Genomic DNA, 17,939 nt, shown 5'->3' with positions numbered 1-17,939 from the left:
AAATATTACATGATCATAAACACATAAATTATAGAGATCGCAATTAAATAAAAAGTGATATATTTGCCTGACAAAAAAAATATTTAAATATCCTAATTAAATCATGTAAAACACACAAATGATTAAAATAAATGCCAACAACTAGATTAAATTGTGTAGAGAAAAACTAGTGAAAGATCATACCAAAAAATGTCCTTTGAGGCAAAAGAGGTGGAGACACCAAAAGAGATATCGATTTTCTCAAACATCAATCACAACATTATATCAAAATAAAAAAAATCTACAAGAGCAAAGATCGACTAAAATGGTTCAATGGCAAAACTAATGTCACTTCAAATTTCTATAGGTTTGATTTAATTTTGTGAATAAATTCATTAGAGTTTCACATGCATTAAAATGATATTCACATTTTAGAATTATAAATCTTTTGTACGACCTAAATAACCATGAAGACTAAATTATGTAACAAATTCAAGCAACAATAGGATACCTTGGTATGGGGTTTGAGACACAAATGTTAATGAGGTTACAGTATCGCCAAAAATCAAAATGGGAGAGGCTAGCCAAGAGAAAGTTGGAACCAGTAAAATTTAAGGCAGAAGAGGAGTTAAAAGAGAGATAAGTGATAGCAGTTAACAAATGTGCTTGGTATGTACGAGGAACTATTTTTGTGGTTATTCAGATCTGTGATTTGTCTCTATTCAACTCGCACGAGGTCTTATACTTCGTTACTTTTTGCTGCAGTTAGTTTTTCTTCTTTTTTTTAAACAAAGTTTAAGGTGCAATTTAACCAAAATTTACAACCAAAATACGACGTGGAAGAATGTCAGGTTTTCACAATTGTAAATATGCACTTCATTTCACAATTTAAATGTAGTTAGTAATTAAGATGTTATTTTACCCAGAATTAGAATTTTTGACTTAAATTAAAATCAATTTTATTTGAATCGGATAAAATTATTATATATGATAAAATTCTCCCTCAAAATATTTAATACAAATGCATGTTTACGAATCAGAATTAGAGTTCGTTTTCGTAATCTATATTACTTTTTAATGCAAATTAGACCAAACTCTAATATTAATAAGAAAACAACACAAAAAACCTGAAAATTGCATATAATCTTTCTCTATTACTATGTTACCTTAGAGAGAGTTAACCTTTTTTCTTTTTTTCTTAAAAAAAAGTTGACAATTACTATTTATACTCCCCTTTTTCTTGTACACCTTTTGTAAAGAAATTTCCCATAAGACCCCAACACCCAACCCCCCCCCCCCCCCCCCAAAAAAAAAAAAAACCTCTGCATTTGCAAACCTTTCGTATCAAAAAGTTTACTGAAAAAAATACAACAATAAGTAATAAAAAGAAAACAGAATGAACACCTAACCCCTAGACCATGCAAGAATAAAGAATGAACATCATCGTTTATATCTAACCAAATTTCATACCATATGTTTTGACATATATAGTTCCTTCCATTTGTTGCAACAGATCAGTTTTAGACCTGTTGTGGTCAGATATTGATGAAATAGGATCCAATGAATGAGATATGTAATTAGCAGTAAACTAATGCCCCCAAAATGTTTTCACAGGTTTCTTCTCGGCTTCAAATAAGATCAGTTAATAATTTTGACAAGGTTGGGTGAGTGTATATGCATAATATATCTCTCTAGGCTACACTAATTAAAAATTAGGAATAATTACTTGAATTTGGTGATACTACTGCGTATTTCTTACTTAACCTACAAGAGATTATAAACAGCATGACAAACCTCACAACGAAGCTCAACAATAATCCAAAGCCACCTTGACCATTATGCCGAAACCACTTCAGAGTTCAGACGTGCCCTTTTTGGTCACTTGGCAAAATATCACATCTCTAACACAGCACATATTGAACTAACTACTTAGCTCTCATAATTACATTCCAAAGATTAGTGTCAGAAAATTATTTTAGAAATTAATTTTTGGAGTGTATTATTGTATACAGAAAATAATTTTTAGAATATTTTCTCATTTCCAAAATAAATTTAAGAACTTAATTTTCAAAATCAGAAAATAAATTAAAAAACATAGAAGGAAAATGTATAAATAAAAAAGGAAGACTGCAAATGGTAAGTGTTGAATTCTATTTTTTTTTCTGTTAGTTTCTTTTCTATTAAAGTTAGTTAATTTTCTGTTATAGACATAGCCAGCTCTATATAAGCTGAGTTCCCTTTGTATTTGGTGCATTGATTGATAATGAGAAATGATGAGCACAATGCTTTTTCTCTTTCAAATCTATCTTTTCCTTCCAAATTTATATTTTCTGCATGGTATCAGTTGAAATTTTTTCTTCCACTGTGTCCTCGGCTCCTTCCTACAACCATAGTTGTTGTTTCGATTTCTGCATCTTGAATCGAAATTCTTCAAGCCTCCTCCTCAATCATGGCTGACAATGTTGTTGTCAATAATGCAACTTTTGCAAACTTGTTGAATCCCTATTATACTCATCCCAATGAGAATCCTGGTGTTGCTATTATTGCTCAGGTTCTCAATGGTGCCAATTACCACTCGTGGTCGCGTGCTATACTCCTTGCCTTGAAAACCAAGAAAAAGGTCCAATTTGTGGATGGTTCTTTGCCTCGCCCTACTCTTAATGATCCTAATTTCACTATATGGGATCATTGTAATACCTTGGTGGTTTCATGGCTTCATCATTCACTTGATCCAGATATCTTGCAAACCATTATGTGGATGGAGACTGCATCGGATATCTGGAACACTCTCAAGAAATGCTATTATCAAGGAGATGTGTTTTGCATTAGTGATTTACAAGAAGAAATCTATCTGCTTAAACAAGGTGATACTACCATCACTATTTACTTTACGAAATTGAAGGGTTTAATCCAAGAATTAGACAATTTTCGCCCTATTCCTTCCTGCACATGTGTTGTTGTTTGTGCTTGTGATCTCATTCCTGTTATTAAGAGTTACAGAGAAGGAGATTATGTGATTAGATTCTTAAGGGGCCTCAATGAACAATACTCTACAGTTAGATCCAACATAATGATGATGGACCCCCTCCTTGATTTAGATAAAGTTTTCTCTATCCTCATTCAACAAGAGAGGCAACTTGTTGTTCAGTTTGATGATTCTCTAGTTTTTGCTCAAGTGGATACTAGCCATGGTACTTATGGCAGAGGCAGAGGTCATTGAGGCCATACATCAGGTGGCAGAGGTCGAGGTAGAAGCTCCAAGATATTCTCTTATTGTAACAAAATAGGTCATATGGTAGATACCTGCTACAAGAAACACGGTTACCCTCCTCACTTGCATAGAGGAGGTGCTATCAACCAATACTCTATGGATGATCAAGAAATTGAAGATGATTTACAATCTCTTAGACATAAAAAGGTGTCTGTAGATGGTTCATCTGTAGCTTTCACACCAAAGCAACATAAGGCTCTTCTTTCCTTGTTGCAACAAACTTCTCAAGCCTCTCCCTTTCACACCACTAATCAGTTGGTTAGCTCTCATAAGAATGAGAATTCAGGTATTTTCTGTGCCACTCTTCATGCTTATAGTTCCAACATAAACTCTTGGGGTTTGGATAGTGGAGCTACTGATCATATGTGTTTTTCCCAAACTCAGTTTCAATGCCTTAAGCAAATTAGACCTATACTTGTTAAACTACCTGATGGATCTCAAATTCAAACCAATTTGGCAGGCACTATACATTTTAATGATCAACTTTACCTCACTGATGTCTTGTATATTCCTTCTTTCACATTCAACTTGATTTTAGTTTCAAGACTCATAGCTAATCTACATTGTAGTATGATTTTTCACCCTACTGGTTGTTCTATACAGGACAACTCCTCCTTGAGGACGATTGGAGCAGCTGAATTAAGTGTTGGCTTATACATCCTATCTTCATCACCAACTCAGTTGTCCTACACTTGTAAAATCAATACCATCCCTTTCAATAAATGCAATGTTTGGCATAATAGGTTAGGACATATCTCTCATGATAAGCTTGTCAAAATGACTAAACTGTACTCTTCCATTGACTGTACAAACTCAAGTAAACCTTGTGACACTTGTCATATTGCAAAACAAAAGTGGCTACCTTTTCCTGATAGCCTTATTGTTTACTCTTAATGTTTTGATTTGTTGCACATGGATATATGAGGTCCCTATGCTCATCCTTCATTACTTGGTCATAAATATTTTCTTACTATTGTTGATGACAAAAGCATATATACATGGATTATTTTTCTAAAATTAAAATCAGAAGTTTCAAATCATATCAAACACTTTATATCTATGGTTGAAACTCAGTTTTCTGTTAAATTTAAAAGCATTAGATCAGTCAATGGCCCTGAATTTGCCCCGAACAATTTCTATGGTTCCAAAGGCATTCTCCATCAAACTTCTTGTGTGGAGACACCCCAACAAAATGGGGTTGTAGAGAGAAAACATCAACATCTTCTTGTTGTGGCTAGAGCTTTACTTTTTCATGACAATTTACCTATTCTTTTTTGGACACAAGCTATCTCACAGGTTGTTCATATAATAAACAAATTGCCAACAAAATTTCTGAATCAGAAATCCCCACATAAAGTTCTGTTCAAATGCATCCGATCCATCACTACCCTAAAGGTTTTTGGTTGTTTATGTTATGCTTCAACACTCAAGGCTAACCAGAAAAAGTTTGATGCTAGAGCAAGAAAGTGTGTTTATTTAGGTGTTAGATCAAGTGTCAAAGGTCATTTACTTTTTGATCTCAAAATAAGAGAACTTCTTGTTTCTAGGGATGATGTTTTCTATCAACATATTTTTCCTTACTTTCATAACCCTTCACTAACTTCTATTGATTCAACATAGCATGCTAAGCCTATTTCTCCATCATCTTCATATGATTTTTTGTTTGATATGCCTCATCTCTCACACCCTTCCCCACCTGAGATATCAAGCCCTCCCATTGATCCACACCATCAACCAGCCTTACCTCAACCCTCTCCCTATAGATCACAAAGATAGAAAAACCACCCTTCTTACCTTTAAGATTACCACCGCTCTCTACTCTTTGCCACAACTCACAATTCAGCTCCTCCAATCTCCTCCAACATCAGGTATCCTATTTCCAACTACATTTCTTACCATAGACTTTCACACAATCACAAACATTTCACACTTAATGTATCCTCACAATTTGAACCTACTAGTTTTGAGGAAGCTATGTGTCATGAAAGTTGGAAACAAACTATCCAATCTGAATTATCATCTCTTATTAAGACTAACACTTGGTAGCTTACTCCTTTACCTCCTAATAAAAAGCCAATTGGCTGCAAGTGGGTTTTCAAAATCAAGTTCAAAGCTGATGGATCCATTGACAAGCACAAGGCTAGATTAGTAGCCAAGGGATTTACCCAAACTGCTGGTTTAGACTACATTGAAACTTTTAATCCTGTTGTAAAAATGACTATAGTCAGATTTGTGTTATCATTGGCTGCTTCTCAGGGTTGGCATCTCCATCAACTTGATGTTAATACTGCTTTTTTGCATGGTGATTTAAATGAGAAGGTATATATGAAGATTCCACCTGGCTTGACAGTTAATAATCTAGCTCTGGTTTGCAAGTTGCAAAGGTCTTTGTATGGCTTAAAACAAGCCAACATACAATGGAATGCCAAGCTTACTTCTACCTTACTTGATTATGGATTCCAACAATCCAAGGCAGATTATTCTCTTTTCACTAAAAGGTCTCCTACTGGCCTTACCATTGTCCTTGTTTATGTTGATGATTTAGTGCTTACTAGCACTGATCTTGCTGAAATCTAGCAACTAAAGCACTCCTTGGATGCAAAATTTAGTATTAAGGACCTTGGAATACTCAAATACTTCCTTGGTTTTGAAGTAGCCCGATCCACCTCAGGTATTGCCTTGCATCAAAGAAAATATTGCCTTGATCTTCTTTAAGACACTGGTCTGCTTGCTGCAAAATCTTCTTCCTTACCTATGGATCCTACACTAAAATTTCGTAAATCTTCTGGTATTCCTCTCTCTGATCCTATTGTTTACAGGAGGCTTGTGGGGCGATTATTGTATCTTACTCACACAAGGCCCGATATTTGCTATGCTATTGGAAAATTGAGCCAGTATTTAAAATCTCCAACAAACATTCACATGCAAGTTGCACACCATATTTTGAAATATCTCAAAGGCACTGCTGGCAGAGGCCTGTTCTTCTCCTCTTCATCTTTCACTTCTTTAACTGGATTCAGTGACTCAGATTGAAGAGCCTATCTTGACACTTGAAGATCCATCACATGCATATGTTTCTTCTTAGGAACCTCACTAATTTCTTGGAAGAGTAAGAAACAATTCATTGTGTCCAGGTCATCCTCGAAAGCTGAATATCGGGCTCTTGCTCAAGCATCTTGTGAAGCACAATGGTTATTGTTTTTACTAAAGGATCTTCATATTGAGCAACCTAAACCAGTTGTTCTCTATTGTGATAATCAAGCTACCCTGCACATAGCCGCAAATCCTATTTTCCATGAACGAACCAAATATATTGAAATCGATTGTCATGTGGTAAGAGACAAGGTTTAATCTGGTTTGATTGACCTTCTTCCCATCTCCACTCATGAGCAATTGGCATACATTCTCACCAAGCCTTTACATGTTGGTCCCTTCAATTATATTCATTCCAAGCTAGGAATACTTGACATTCACATTCCAGCTTGAGGGGGAGGGGTGTTGAATTCTATTCTTTTCTGTTAAAGTTAGTTAGTTTTCTCTTTTCTGTTAGTTAGTTTTCTGTTATAGACACAACCAGCTCTATATAAGTTGAGTTCCCTTTGTATTTGGTGCATTGATTGACAAATGAGAAATGATGAGCACAATGCTCTTTCTCTTCCAAATCTATCTTTCCCTTCCAAATTTATATTTTCTATAGTAAGACTGTTGATTCTTGCATTTTCCAAGTTATTTCTTGCACTTTTTTTGGAATATTTTATTTGGTCTTCTGGATTGGTCATTTCGAAAGTCGAGGAGATAAAACATTCCACCATGTAATTTTACATTTTAAATTGACTATAGAAGACAAAAAAGGGAGTGCAAGAAGCAATAGCCGAATGGCAATTGTCAAAACTTAACTCAGGCGAAATGGTTATACACAACTTTTTCTGGCCCATGAAGTAAGAATAAGAAAATTCCAAAAGTACCATAATACCCCCACTCTACCTTGTTTCCCTTTCCATTTTCAGTTCTCTCTTCCAAAACCCAAAACGAAAAACCTCACTCACCTCTGCACTTTTCTGTGATTCATTCAGACTTATAGAAAACAAAAAAAGAGCAAACAAAATGTTGCGGTCACTTGCGAGAGCCGCAGCGACCAATCATCGATGGCATCACAATCACGCCACGTTCTCATCTCTCGGCCACTCTTCTAGGCCCCCAAAGCCCACACCACCTTTCAAACCCGATCCCAAAAAACCCACCGCCGCCGCCGCCGTCGCACTCTTCGACGACCAGGAGCGTCGCCGGCAACTAGATGCCGACGATAAAAACCCGTCTCTCGATGTGGGGCCCAAAGGCCGCCCTCTCTTCTCCGCCGTCCCTTCCCTCTCCCACCTCTCCCGCAACGACGTCTGCACCTACTTCAAGCTCACGTACCCTCTCTATTTAACTTCATTTTTCGTTGTGGCATTTTTTCGAACACTTTGTATGTGTTTTTTTGTGCTTGACGTTTTTTCCGGATTCTGCGATTCTGGGTCGGCTTGGTTTTGCAGGAAGGATGCCCTGAACAAGGTTTTGCCAGAGGGATTGCCAATGGGTATGGTGGACGAGTTTCAGGACTCCCTGCGAACGGCTTTGCTTGTTCGCCAGAGCTTCTTGGATCTTCGTGATAACTTCAGGCGTGTCGTTGATCCACCAATGTGGTCCTCTAATGGTAAAGGTGCGGTTTTTGTGTTGTTTTTTTGTAGCCCCAGATAGTTGATTCTTTTGAAATGCTTGATTATTTTTTTGGGTGTTCGGGTAATGCATTCGTGAGGTTCAATTCCTTATGTTTTAATTTTCATTATCAAGTAAGCATAGAGAAATAAAATTTGGGATAGTCCTTAGTCATTCACTGCACCTGCAAAACCTCAATCGCCTGATTGACAGAGTTTAAGCAACAGAAACATTAATATGTGCTACTACTTTTGTGGTTGTTTGTTCTTTTCTGATTTGCGCTTTCATATATTGCTATAATTCTGTGTGTGAGAACCTGAGAGCCTTTTTCTCTCTCGCTTTTGGTCTCATATCCTGTTAGATAGGCCTAAGCCTTAGAGCCTTTGTCACTCTCTCTCCCTCCCTAAAGAAACCCCTCTCGGCTGTGGACCTCCAGTGATGCTATGCTTGCATTTGGTTAGTGAACACTAGAGTGTCAGACACTGCCAAGTGGGGATAGAGAACATCATCTTGTGAACAAAACAAGTGTTCCTCTTAATTGCATTTGAGAAGGCTTTGCTATTGTAAGTTATGCTTGAGTTTCTCTCCAAGCTGGCTTCCCAATGCTGCTAGCAAAGATGTTTTGCCACTTCCAGATTGACCTAACATGGCAAGAATTTCACCAGGTGAACCATGCACGCCACTCCATTCAGTCTTACTTTCTCTTCTGCCTTTGTGGTCTTAATTTTTATAGATATTAGACAACATCATGGAACTATATGCAATAAGTATTAAACAAATTTCAGCATTGGTCCATAATAAAATGTGAGACTAAAGCTAGAATATTAAGCACAAATATGGGAGGGTCTAAGAATGAGAGCAAAATCATCATAAATAACATGATTATGAATGCATATGGGGGCTACGAACCAGCAATTAATATGTGTGCCTAGATTTTAATTGTGAGGAAAACAGGATTTTTTGAAGTTAATCCATACATAGAGGAATATAGTTATTATAATTATGAGGTAAACCATTCTTTAGATTTAAAACACCTTCAAAGTTATTGGAAGATTTGTCTTGTGAAAAATGTCAGGTACTTCCTCCTGCACTGTTGATTTGTAAGTAGTTGGAGACTCTATGTTTGGCCTCTCCTGCTCCATCTAAATTCTCATACAAGTTTCATAGACTCACCTTTGAAATCCCCCCCTGCACCTTTTGATAACGTCTTAAATATATGCCCCTCTATATAAGATTAAAGCACTACACAAATGACGTAAAATACCTCAATGAGATAGCCTATCTTTCTAAGTGTGATTGTGCTTGCAACTATAACTTCCTTAAGTACTATTATTTTTACAATTTCTTGTACGTGTTGATTGTCTGAGGCTAGTATTAGTACACTACAGTTGTCATGCCGGGGGACGGGGGAGAAAAAGGATAGCTGATAGCATCATTATGCTAGGTTGCTGGAAAAAAGTTAGGCTCGAGAGCCTGTTCCTCTGTTGGTCTCTTATCCTGTTAGCAAAACTTGTCTCTTGTAATCCAATAAATGATGCTTCTAGTACTTATTATTCTATTCTGATATCGTCCAATCAATGATCCTTTAGTCCTTATTATAATAAAATCCAATACCATACACATTCAAACCTCATCTAATTCAAGAAAACATATAAAAAAATAATTTCAAATAAATAATTAAAGTAAAAATAATTTCATTATGAAGGTGAATAATTCCATTGTTGTATAAGATACTAATGATATTTTATAATTAATGCTTTTTTTATAAAATAATGTACAAATGTTTTTAACCAAAAATTTCAAGAAAATATATAAATAAAAAATTTCAAATAAAAAGTTAAAGTAAATAAATTTTCAGTAATAAATGAGCAAAAGAAATATATATATGTATATATATTTATTGTTTTTAGTATTTAATCATTAGGCTTAAATGCAATTCTAGTCCTCCTGTTTTGTTCGATCCGTAATTTTGGTCCCACCATTTTCAAATTGAGACATTTGGTTTTCCTATTTTAGAAAATTCCCGATTTTAGTCCTCACATTTCAAAATAAAGACATTTAGTCCTCTTATTTTGAAAATTTGCAATTTTGGTCAAATTTTCAATTTTGTCTACATTTTATTTCTTTTCTTCTGGCCTAATTGAACCCTAAACCTAACATATTCATTTAAGGTTCTATCAAGAAATGATTTAATTAATTACAAAGTAAGAAATAAAAGAAATAAAACATAGGCAAAATTAAAGATTAAATCAAAATTGTAAATTTTTTAAAATACGGTTACCAAAATTACTCATTTTCTAAAATATGGGAGACCAAATGTTTGTATTTTGAAATAGGGGGACCAAAATTGTTGATTTTTTAAAATAGAGGATCAAAATTGCGGATTGAGTAAAAAAGAGGGACCAAAATTACATTTAAGTCTAATAATTAAAATTACTTAATTTTTATGTATCCTTTTTTTTTTTTTGGACGTACGGGATGAGTATATGAAGAACGAAAAATGGCCATCAGGCCTTACACCATCCTGAACAAAATCACCGATCTGAGGAGGGACATCCCCAATCCAATAGGATTCAAAAGCCAAAAAAGCTAACTTAGCACCGTCAGCTGCCCTATTAGCAGATCTATTCATATGGGTTAAAACCTTAAAAGAAGAATTTGAAAGCAGAACTGCACAATCTTTGATGATACCCGCAAAGTAGCTGTTAGAATTGGAATTTCTAGAGGACCAAGCAGAAACTAAGCGAAGACAATCAGACTCAAAAACCACTGGATTTAGCATTAGGTAAGCAGCAGATTCAATAGCCCATCGAAACACCAGTGCTTCAGCAATATGAACCTCAACACAAATGGGCAAAAACTTTGTAGCAGCAGCCTTGACTTCACCAAACTCATTTCTAAAAATAACCCCAAGTCCTGTACCTTTCCCATCCACAATAGAAGCATCGAAATTACCTTCGATAACACCTTGGTCTGGTTTAGACCACAACAGATTTCAGTCAACAGGGGCCTGACTCGAGGGGGAGTTTTGCACATGGAGCGCTTCAGCCATATTCAGAGTCATCTGGATAGGAGTAATTTTATGGTTAAAAACAAGTTTTAACAGTATAAAAGTGCATTTTATAATTTCATTCAAACACCACTTATAATTTTGAATAAGCACTTAAGTCTGTATCATCTGAACATGATATTATCTTACTACCTAAAAGGAGCTTTTCATATAGTGCTTTTAGAAATATAAGATTATCCAAACAGACCCATTATCATCATGTATGGTAAGTTTATTAATTTTTATAATAATTACCTTAAAAGTTGAGTGTAAAATTTTTCGTTTCCTGAAAATTAAACTTTTTTTTTTCAGGAGTTAAAGTTAGGAAGCAAGTTGTGTTAGATGGTCCTGTTAGCTGTGGGAAGAGCATTGTGCTTGCAATGCTTGTTCAGTGGGCTCGAGAAGAAGGTTGGCTGGTCCTCTATGTTCCTAAAGGCAAGGATTGGACTCATGGAGGATTTTTCTATAAGCACCCACAAACTGGTTTATGGGACACACCTGTCCAGGCTGAGAATGTCCTCAAGGCAAGATTGAATTTTACTTGTGTTTTGTGTTTGCTCTTTAACTCGGGGTTAGGATATGCTAAAGCCATTTTCTGTGACCTGGCCAGTTTTTAGAATGTTACTGAGAATCTCTTGATGACAACTTTATCATCAATAAGTCAGTTTATTAACGCTTGTATAGTTGCGTAGGATGGTACGGTAGTGTCCTTATGGCTCAAGTGGTTCTCTATTCCTGTGTCAATTGGGAACCTATGCAACTATTTGTATTCACCTAGTTGACCTGGCAGTTTATCCATAACTATAAGTAGTATGTTGCAAATTCTTAGGGATATATTTATATTTAGCAATTTTTAGTGAATAAATTAAGGCAAGGATGAGCATGCCTTTCTTTCATTTTGTTCATTTTTTAACTGCATTCTTGCTCTATCTTCCTTTCCTGAATACGTTGAGAGAGTAGTTGTTTTAACTTGCCCTATGGTGTTGTATTTATCTTTTTATAATATTGTATCCATGAAGGCTAGAGGAGTGAATATCTACATTATCCTGTGATAATAATGTTGGGTACTACACCCATTTCTACTGTTCTGTTTTTGGCATCCTGGATTCATTACCCTGTGTTATTTTGAATTTTATGTATTGGTCATTTATTTCCAGGATTTTTTGAAATACAATGAGTCCTACCTAAAGGAAATGCCATGCCAAATATTTGATCCAATCCTATTAGGTGAGGGTGCTGGTGTTGGATGGTTGAAAGATGTTGATTCCTTGGCAATACCTGAAGGTACAAATTTATACGAGCTGGTGAAGGCTGGCATTGAGCAGACACATGCAGCCGTTGGAGTAGTTGTTCGTTTGAGGAAAGAGTTATCCCTTGTTAAAGACAGGCCTGTTCTTATTGCCGTAGACCAAGTGAGAAACATATTCCTTGATGCTAAATGAGTACATGATGCTCATTCTTTGAAATCATTTGTTCTCAAAATTGGATATGCTATATTTTGATTGTCCTAATTTCTGTGGTTCTTTCTCCAGTATAATAACTGGTTTACATTCAGTGAATACGAGGAGCCAGTTACTATCCGTTCTTGCCGGCCAATACATGCTAGAGAACTTACAATGGTTGGTACATTGCTTCTTGTTACTTTAAAACCTAGTTAGCAATATATTGCAAGGGATGGGAAAGATAGCTTTAATTTCTGGCATTTGTATTTGTCTCCTTAATATTATTTTGGTCAACAATTAGGCTTTCGTGCAAATGATTGGATACCTCTTTCTTACTATTGCAGGTGAAGGCTTTTAGATCAATGGTGCATGATGATATGATGGTAGGTGCCTTTTCTCATTCAACAGCGGTAGGAAAACTTCGTAAAGACTTACCAGATGTTCCAGTAGATTCTCGTGTTATGTTTCCTCGATACAGTTTAGATGAAGCTGAGACTGTTTGCCATTATTATTTAAGGTATGCTTACACAGTCATGGTGTCTAGTTTCCTGGTTAATAACATTGGTTATGATATCCTGGTAACAATTTCTTGTGTATAGCAGGTAGGAAATCATTTGTTAATAAAATAATCAGTCTAAAACACCTTGTCTACTTTTGTATACGATAATCTTTTCCTTCATTCAATTTTGTGAACTTTTCCTATTTGAAATGCATAATTGTTTATGCATTTCCAATATGCATGGTACATCAATAGTTTCTTCATAATAAAACAATAAATTCTGGATATTTAACTGGTTCTTCAGCAAGTTATGAATGAATTAATGACCTTTATATTTATAATATCTTTTATAGTCCTTAAGCAGAAGTATTATTGTCAATCATCTCTTGATTACACGTGTCTTCTAATTCTTGTCTCTAGTATATATGGACCTTCAATGTTAACCGGGATCTATCATCTGTTGGTTGTTGTTAGAGCAATAACCTACCTAGTATATATTTAGCCTTTACCTTGTTTTGGTTTGTTACTAGTGCAAATAAATTCCTCAGCTTGAAAGTTGTGTTTCAGTTTGTTGAAGTTGTTATGCTTTCATTTTTGACAGGCAAAGGCTAATTCGTCGCGAAGCATTCTCAGAAGAAAATTGGAAGAAAATTTACTTTTTGTCCAATGGAAATGGAACAGAGATTAGGGGATTGGTTCCTTTCATGCGATGACAGACAACAGATGCACTATTTTTTCACCAATGAGTTGTGTTCTGATCGTTGTTTTTAATAATATTGATGTTTCCCATTTGTTTCACCATAGGATACAGATGGATTGCTATTTGCATGATCCACTTCAATCCTTTTAATTAGCATTAACAATTATTCTCAAAGGCAATGTACTATAATGTATATTAACTTGCATCTTATAGTTTTAGAATCAGTAATAATTTTCTTGACTTTTACTTAAATAACATTATTCGTAAACTAATGACACTCGTAGAAGCACACATCCAAGTATATTTTGCATTTTTTTTTATGGAGTTAAACACTCATCTCTTTAAGGTGAGGTAAAGGTACGTACTCTTGTATGTGTTTTGTATTTAGAGACTCTCTCTGCCTTAGACTAGGGTATCATCTCCCTGGTCTCTTAATATTCATGTACCTAAAAATATATTGTTAAAACATATAATCATGCATTCATAATTTTTTTCCAAACATTTTTTGTTGCGAAGTCGTATTTTGCAAACTAAAATGTTGCAATTAGAAATTTAATTACTATTGAATGTTTAAATTACAAGGAAAAGATTACTAGTAGAATCAGAAGTGTTCAACTGATCCGATCCAATCAAAACAAAATAAATCAATCCACAAAATTGTAAATCGAATAAATCTAAGAAAACTGAAAAATCAGATATTTTTTATTGAATTGGATTAAATTTTAAATTTGATTTTGAAATCTAATCCTAGCCAAAGTTATATATAGAGATACATTTTTATTTATAAATTTATGATACTACTCATGTTTATATTTTTTTTTCTTATATGTTTATATAATTACAACATAACTTATATTAATTAAGAAAAATCTATTTAACTGAATAATTTTTTAGTTATTATTTGATTAAATTTACACAACTTTAATGATTAAGTTGTGTAAATTTACTTTTAATAGTATATATTTAAAGAGTTATTCTACTATTAGCCGTTTATTGAATCATAAAGGAGATATTTAATATTTTAAATTATCTTTTATGATGTTTATTATATATTTTGTCATTGATTTAGCCTTTTTAAAAAATCATTGATTTAATATTTTTTTCCAAGGAAAAATAAAAATAAGATTAAAATTGAAAACCAATTTGATTTGATCCAAACCATTTTAAATTAAACTGAGTTTAAATTTTTAACCAAGTTGATTGGATGATTAATTGAGAGCATTGAAGTAATTAGATCATATAATTTTTCTTTTCAAAATTGATTCAATTCAATCAGCAACTTAACACTTAACACTCCTAAGTAGGATGGTTCATAAAAAGGATAATTAATTAGCATAGTAACAGGACATAAGTCTTGGAGTGGAAGAAAGAAAAAGACAAGTTTCAAAAAGCAGAAAGAAATTTGCCATTTGATCTGACACATTCTTATTGCTGGGTGCTACCCTCATCACCTCTCATAAGCTTGAGGGCCTCCATCTCCTCCCTGAACTTTGGCATGGAAGCTTTGGGGAGGGAAACAAAGACCCTAACTCCTCCTTTCATTGAAGGATCCAAGTTACTAGGAGGCAAGAAAAGGCACAAGTCCACATACCCTAAAATGTTCCATGGAACTGGTACTATATTCACTGAAGCCTTCCATCCAAAATCCACTTCTTCCATCAAACTCAGCTGCCTCCAATCTGTTAACACCACAGATGCACATGTTCCTTCAACCCTAATGTTCCTTTGTCTCATTGTCTCCAACATGTTTATAGTGTTTCTGATGTACTCATTACTAGAAGGAAGCTTTTTGCTCTCTTTGATGAGCTTCACAACCTCTGAGAGTGGGTTTTCATCAAGTTCTTTCACTGTCAGCACCACATTTGAACCCACAAAGGCATTCCCATAATACCCTTCAGGCAAAGGTGGATCCAATAGGTGCCTCACCCCTACTGCTAAACACAGCATAGTTTTCCCATCAGAGCTCAATTCCAAAGCTCTAGCCCTTGACCTCCAAACATAGGCACCAAGTGCTTCAACAGTTGTGAAGCTTTCCTTTACATCATCACTTTCCTTCATCAGTTCCATTTTGAGTCTTTGTATGCTCTTACCGTTTAAGTTAAAGCATTCATGTGAAATCTCCTTGGTTGGCCAAAATGGTGAAACTGCCCTTGAAGCCTCATCTATAGGAAATTGGAGTGGCTCCTTAAGAAGTGTCCCCATTAGTCTCTCCCTCTCCCACACAGGTTTCACTGAGGGCTCACTTTTTCCACATGCAAGTTCAGCCAAGGCTCTGAAGAACTGAGATGCACCAAACCCATCACAAACACTGTGTGACAAGCCCATTCCAAGGGTGCAACCCCCACAGAGAAACTTGGTCACCTTAAAAACCAAAGGGTGATCACTAGCTTCATCTTGAGAATTAGGGTTATCAAACACCAGTTTCTGTGCAGTTGGAACATCAATCCCTTCAAGGTAGTGAAGAGAAGAGAGTTCACAGTCAGCAGTTGCCTCCAAGAATGGAACTCCATCAGCATTGCAGTTGATTCCAAGTTTTCCATCATCAAATGTTACTATCTTCCCAGCAAGTGGATAATAGTAAACCAAGGCCTTTGAGAGAGCTTCTTTTATCACATTTACAGGGTCTAGTTGATCATTTGGGGAATCAAGATTTGCTTTGTAGACGTAAATGGTTTGACACAGAATGTTGAGAACTGGATCACTGTCAATGGTGGACAAAGAAAGAAGTTCAGATGGTGTGGGCTTGGAGGGTTTAACTATCACAACATCCTTCATATTAAGGACAAGGTGTGTCTTTAGGTTTGCCATATGGAATTTAATGTGTAAAGAATAGAGATGTGAGATATATATGAGAAAATGTATTACGCGAGATATATGAGATGGATCTGCTTCATATGTATATATAGATTGAATTGATTGTGTAACTCTCCTTTGGCCTTATCCATCCATTATGAGATCAGAATCATTACACTTCCAACACAAGAAGTGGGAATGGTTGAAGAATTTGACACTTGCACAAATGGCATGAAATAGGAAAGTGACACCTTGATTTGGAGGGAAAACAGATTGAAAAATGTAGCTCACAATTAAACTACCAACTTTGGTGCACTTGTAACATGCAGAAATTTGTAAGAATTTTGTTGGCTAAAACTAATTATGAAGATTATCTGGAACTAACGATAAAATAAGATAAGATATTTGCATGGTTGCGTGTGGTTGCTAAGTATCATTTTTATGCAAGTGAAATGATTACTCAAATAGTCAAATTATTTCTGTGTTCACACCAATGTGGTTTTATGATCATCATCATATGTTCTGTTAACACTAGAGATATATAGTTGTTGGATTCAGAAATAACGAATGAGTTAATGCTGGGGACGCTTGAGAACAGCACTAGTAGTTGGATAATATATATACTTTCTGTAGTGGACAACTCCAAAAGGCACACACAGTCGTTGTGAGTGGAGATTGAAGATACGTGTATGTGAGCAGATAATTCCTGGATCGCACTAAATAAAGTTATATTGATGCAGGTTTCAATTCACACCCAGAAATCACACGGATATTAGTACACTTGAAATAATCTCAAAGGGTTTTGTGACTGAAGATGATATAGTAGTGTACAAGAACATATGCACGCACTATATGAAGTCATAATATAATGCTTTTTTGACTAACTACTTGACATTGGTACATGATGAATGATTCTAGCGCAAGCAAGACACATACCATGTGTTCGTGGAAGACAGCCATATGTGCATGCGTGTAAGAGACTATAGTATAAGAGAACTAATCTTGATAATATATATATAATTGAAGGATCAGGGTTTACTCATCTCATGCTCTCATTTGGCTCTATACAAAATGTATATAAGATGTGTGTCAAGAAAGATAAGAATGTAAAGTAAAACAATCTATTGTGTGATAAAATTAATATATATATATATATATATATATATATATATATATATATATATATATATATATATATATATATATCAAGCGTATCAAGTGAAAACTTAAGTTACAATTTTGTTAGCATTATGCTTTCATGATTTCATATTGTGATGAGGAGTTTAAGAAAATGATAGCAGGGCAGTGTTGTTTGAAATTGGTCGAGTGACAAATAAAGGGAGAGTAGCTAATTGTCAACAGACAACAGGTGTTATGGTTATGGAAGTGCCTATCGTTGTCAATCCGCATTTAACGCTAGCCGATGATCGTTACGCGGAAAAAATGAAGGATTCTTATTCTTTTTCTTTTTTAATGTAAAATTACATTGTCAATACATTTTAATTAAATTC

At 35.0% G+C, this 17,939-nt stretch overlaps 2 protein-coding genes across 2 annotated transcripts; one reads left to right on the top strand and one right to left on the bottom strand.

The window, feature by feature from the left end:
* The first annotated feature begins 7,236 nt into the window (after positions 1 to 7,236).
* Positions 7,237 to 13,907, top strand: LOC114394802. Its single transcript, XM_028356473.1, has 7 exons — positions 7,237 to 7,662; positions 7,783 to 7,949; positions 11,307 to 11,518; positions 12,152 to 12,406; positions 12,527 to 12,613; positions 12,781 to 12,953; positions 13,537 to 13,907. The coding sequence occupies exons 1-7, from the start codon at positions 7,355 to 7,357 to the stop codon at positions 13,646 to 13,648; spliced, it is 1,314 nt and encodes a 437-aa protein (XP_028212274.1). The 5' UTR covers positions 7,237 to 7,354; the 3' UTR covers positions 13,649 to 13,907.
* A 971-nt stretch (positions 13,908 to 14,878) lies between these two features.
* LOC114395897 (spermidine coumaroyl-CoA acyltransferase-like) lies at positions 14,879 to 16,538 on the bottom strand. Its single transcript, XM_028357766.1, has one exon. The coding sequence runs from the start codon at positions 16,441 to 16,443 to the stop codon at positions 15,061 to 15,063; it is 1,383 nt and encodes a 460-aa protein (XP_028213567.1). The 5' UTR covers positions 16,444 to 16,538; the 3' UTR covers positions 14,879 to 15,060.
* Between the last annotated feature and the right edge of the window lie 1,401 nt (positions 16,539 to 17,939).

Source organism: Glycine soja, chromosome 18 (genome assembly GCF_004193775.1).
Source record: "Glycine soja cultivar W05 chromosome 18, ASM419377v2, whole genome shotgun sequence".
Lineage (NCBI taxonomy): Eukaryota > Viridiplantae > Streptophyta > Magnoliopsida > Fabales > Fabaceae > Glycine > Glycine soja.
Note: the sequence above shows the minus strand (reverse complement) of the source record. Positions and strands in the feature narration are given on the sequence as shown.